Source organism: Perca fluviatilis, chromosome 5, assembly GCF_010015445.1.
Source record: "Perca fluviatilis chromosome 5, GENO_Pfluv_1.0, whole genome shotgun sequence".
NCBI lineage: Eukaryota > Metazoa > Chordata > Actinopteri > Perciformes > Percidae > Perca > Perca fluviatilis.
In genome coordinates this window covers 38,654,816-38,657,315 of record NC_053116.1, presented here as the reverse complement: position 1 = coordinate 38,657,315, position 2,500 = coordinate 38,654,816, and the positions used below count along the sequence as shown (strand labels likewise).

The window sequence follows — 2,500 nt, the reverse complement described above, 5'->3', positions numbered from 1 at the left end:
TCACGGACTACATTTAAAAATCTTTTTCCAAAAAGGACCCATAATTACACTTCCATGACCGTTCACAACACATAACCCAAACATAACCGCATACTAGAGACGCACCGATTACAACTCTCTAGGCCGATTTCCGATTTTCTTTGAGTTAGGCCGGCCGATACCGATTTTAGCCGATTCCGATTTCATATTTTCTAACCACTTTACAGCACACACAAATATGTATTTTCTATCTTTTCTTTACTAGAACATGTGTTGACCAGATAATGGATCACTATAAAATTCAATTCTTATTTATTTATAGTATAAAATCATAACAAGAGTTATCTCGAGACACTTTACAGATAGAGTAGGTCTAGACCACACTCTATAAATTCCAAAACCCCAACAATTACAGTAATTCCCTCAAGAGCAAGCATTAGCAGTGGCTATCGCGACAGTGGCGAGGAAAAACTCCCTTTTAGGAGGAAACCTCGGCAGACCCAGAAACTCTTGGTAGGCGGTGTCTGACGGGCCGGTTGGGGGGGGGATGAACAGTGGCGATAATAGTCACAATAAAGATAATTGAACAGTGACTTTGAAGGTCATCGTGGAAGTTCATGTCATGTCGGACGCGGCAGGACGCAGCAGGACGCAGCCGGGAATTGCAGAGAAGAAGAAACACAAGGACTCCGGGGAGTAAACTCCCCAGAGCTAGCTAAAATAGAACTATATAAATGACTCCTGGTGTGGGACATTCACACACATCTAAAGAGCAACGTTAGAACCATTTCCTTCTTCTCACATCTAAGGCCCTGTTTACACGATGACGCTCTCGGGTGAAAACGAAACAATATTTTATCGGATGTGCCTTTCGTTTATACGGCGACGGCGTTTTTGGGGCTTAAAAACGCAAAAAAGTGAAACCACCCTCCAGAGTGGAAATCTTAAAAACGCTCCAACGTCGCGTTACCGTCTAAAGGGTAAAAACGCAAAAAGTCTGAAGACAGAGGTGTGGAGAGAGACGAGAAAAAGGCGTCTGTTGTTACGGAGTAGGCTACAGAAATGATAGGCTCCTGTTAGAATTTCAATGTAATGGCTCAATATTTAAATGATTTCAACAATGTGGATAAGGCTGTTATAGTTCGATGACGATATGTAGGCTATTCATTTGAGCCAGAGCGCGACAACGTTACGGATGAAGAGAAGAGAAGCGGCGGCGAGTGGCAGAGGTCAGAGGTCAGCGGGCGAGAGGGCAGAGGAGGGTCTGCTTCAGCCTCCTCCTCGCGCGCCTCCCCTCAAGCAGCGGCTGAAGGGCGCGAGGCTCAGGTATTGGTAGTGCTCCCGTGGGTGCTGTGTGTTGTGGCTTATCACGGTCGACTGTGCCGGTCATCATCAGACAAACATGCAACGCCACCTCCTCGTCTTTCCAGACGAGCTTTTGTTGTTCGCTTCGGCATGTTTTGGTTTGGCGCTACTAAGGAGAGAAGTAGAAGGAATGTTCTACACAGGTGGGTGCCTTGGTGGTGTTGTACTATTCACCTGGAGTGCATACTACATCGAATTTCACACACTTTTGCGTCACCATATGCACGCAGATTTCCCCTCCATAACGCTCGTCTAAACGCAGAATAAAAAGTGATAACGCAACGCCACTTTTGCGTTTTCTCTTCAGATCGTTTCCGTGTAAACATAGCCTAATATCACACTAAAGAAATGTGATTCTGGTTCTTGGTGTGGTCCCTCCACGCCCTACTGTCTCCTCGCAGGTGTTGCATATTGTAAACTTGTTATCTTCTGACCACACGCTGAAGAATCCCCAAACAGCTGACATGCTGCAGGTTAACTCACCAGGTTCCCTACATGTGGGAGAATAGCGCCGACAGAGAGAGGAAAAAGAGCGTGCTGTGGCGTCCTTGAGAACTGTAACTCGTATAACTTCTGTTGTCAGTTAATCGTAGCGTTGACCGGCATGAAGTCGCCATATGTCAGACTGACCTGCCGGTCCTCGCCGGTCGTGGCCGAGCACGAGAAAACCGGCCAGTTCCGGTCACCGGCCGGTCTATCGGTGCATCGCTACTGTATACTTCAAAAGTTATTTACTGCATGAAGTTAAAATAACAAACTAACTAACTACTAATACCACAACACAAGTCTAGGACTTTTGCAGGTTGTGTGTGTGTGTGTGTGTGTGTGTGTGTGTGTGTGTATGCTGTGCCGCTGCTTCGCTGTCCTCCATATGAACCTGTAACACTGCCGTCTGCATAGGCTCCTCCCCCTCCTCTGCGGCTGCCGCCATCACCGTGGCAACAGCCTCTGCCTCTGAGGACTCCGCCTTGTCATCGCCGACCAATGAGGAGATAGCCTGAACACGGACAGACACACAGAGGGGATCATGGGACATCAGAGACGATGATACGATGAGGGTGTGTGTGTCTGTGTGTGTGTATGCATCTGTGTGTGGTGTTGTTATTTATTGATGGTTGTTCTCTGTTGATTGTGTGTGTGTTTTTGATGTGTGATG

At 47.0% G+C, this 2,500-nt stretch overlaps 1 protein-coding gene across 1 annotated transcript in view; it reads right to left on the bottom strand.

Moving 5' to 3' along the window:
• hcfc1b (host cell factor C1b) overlaps window positions 1-2,500 on the bottom strand; it is a 43,685-nt gene that overhangs the window by 15,329 nt on the left and 25,856 nt on the right. Inside the window, 1 exon segment of the mRNA XM_039801383.1 lies at window positions 2,189-2,341. Coding sequence (XP_039657317.1) covers window positions 2,189-2,341 — 153 coding nt within the window.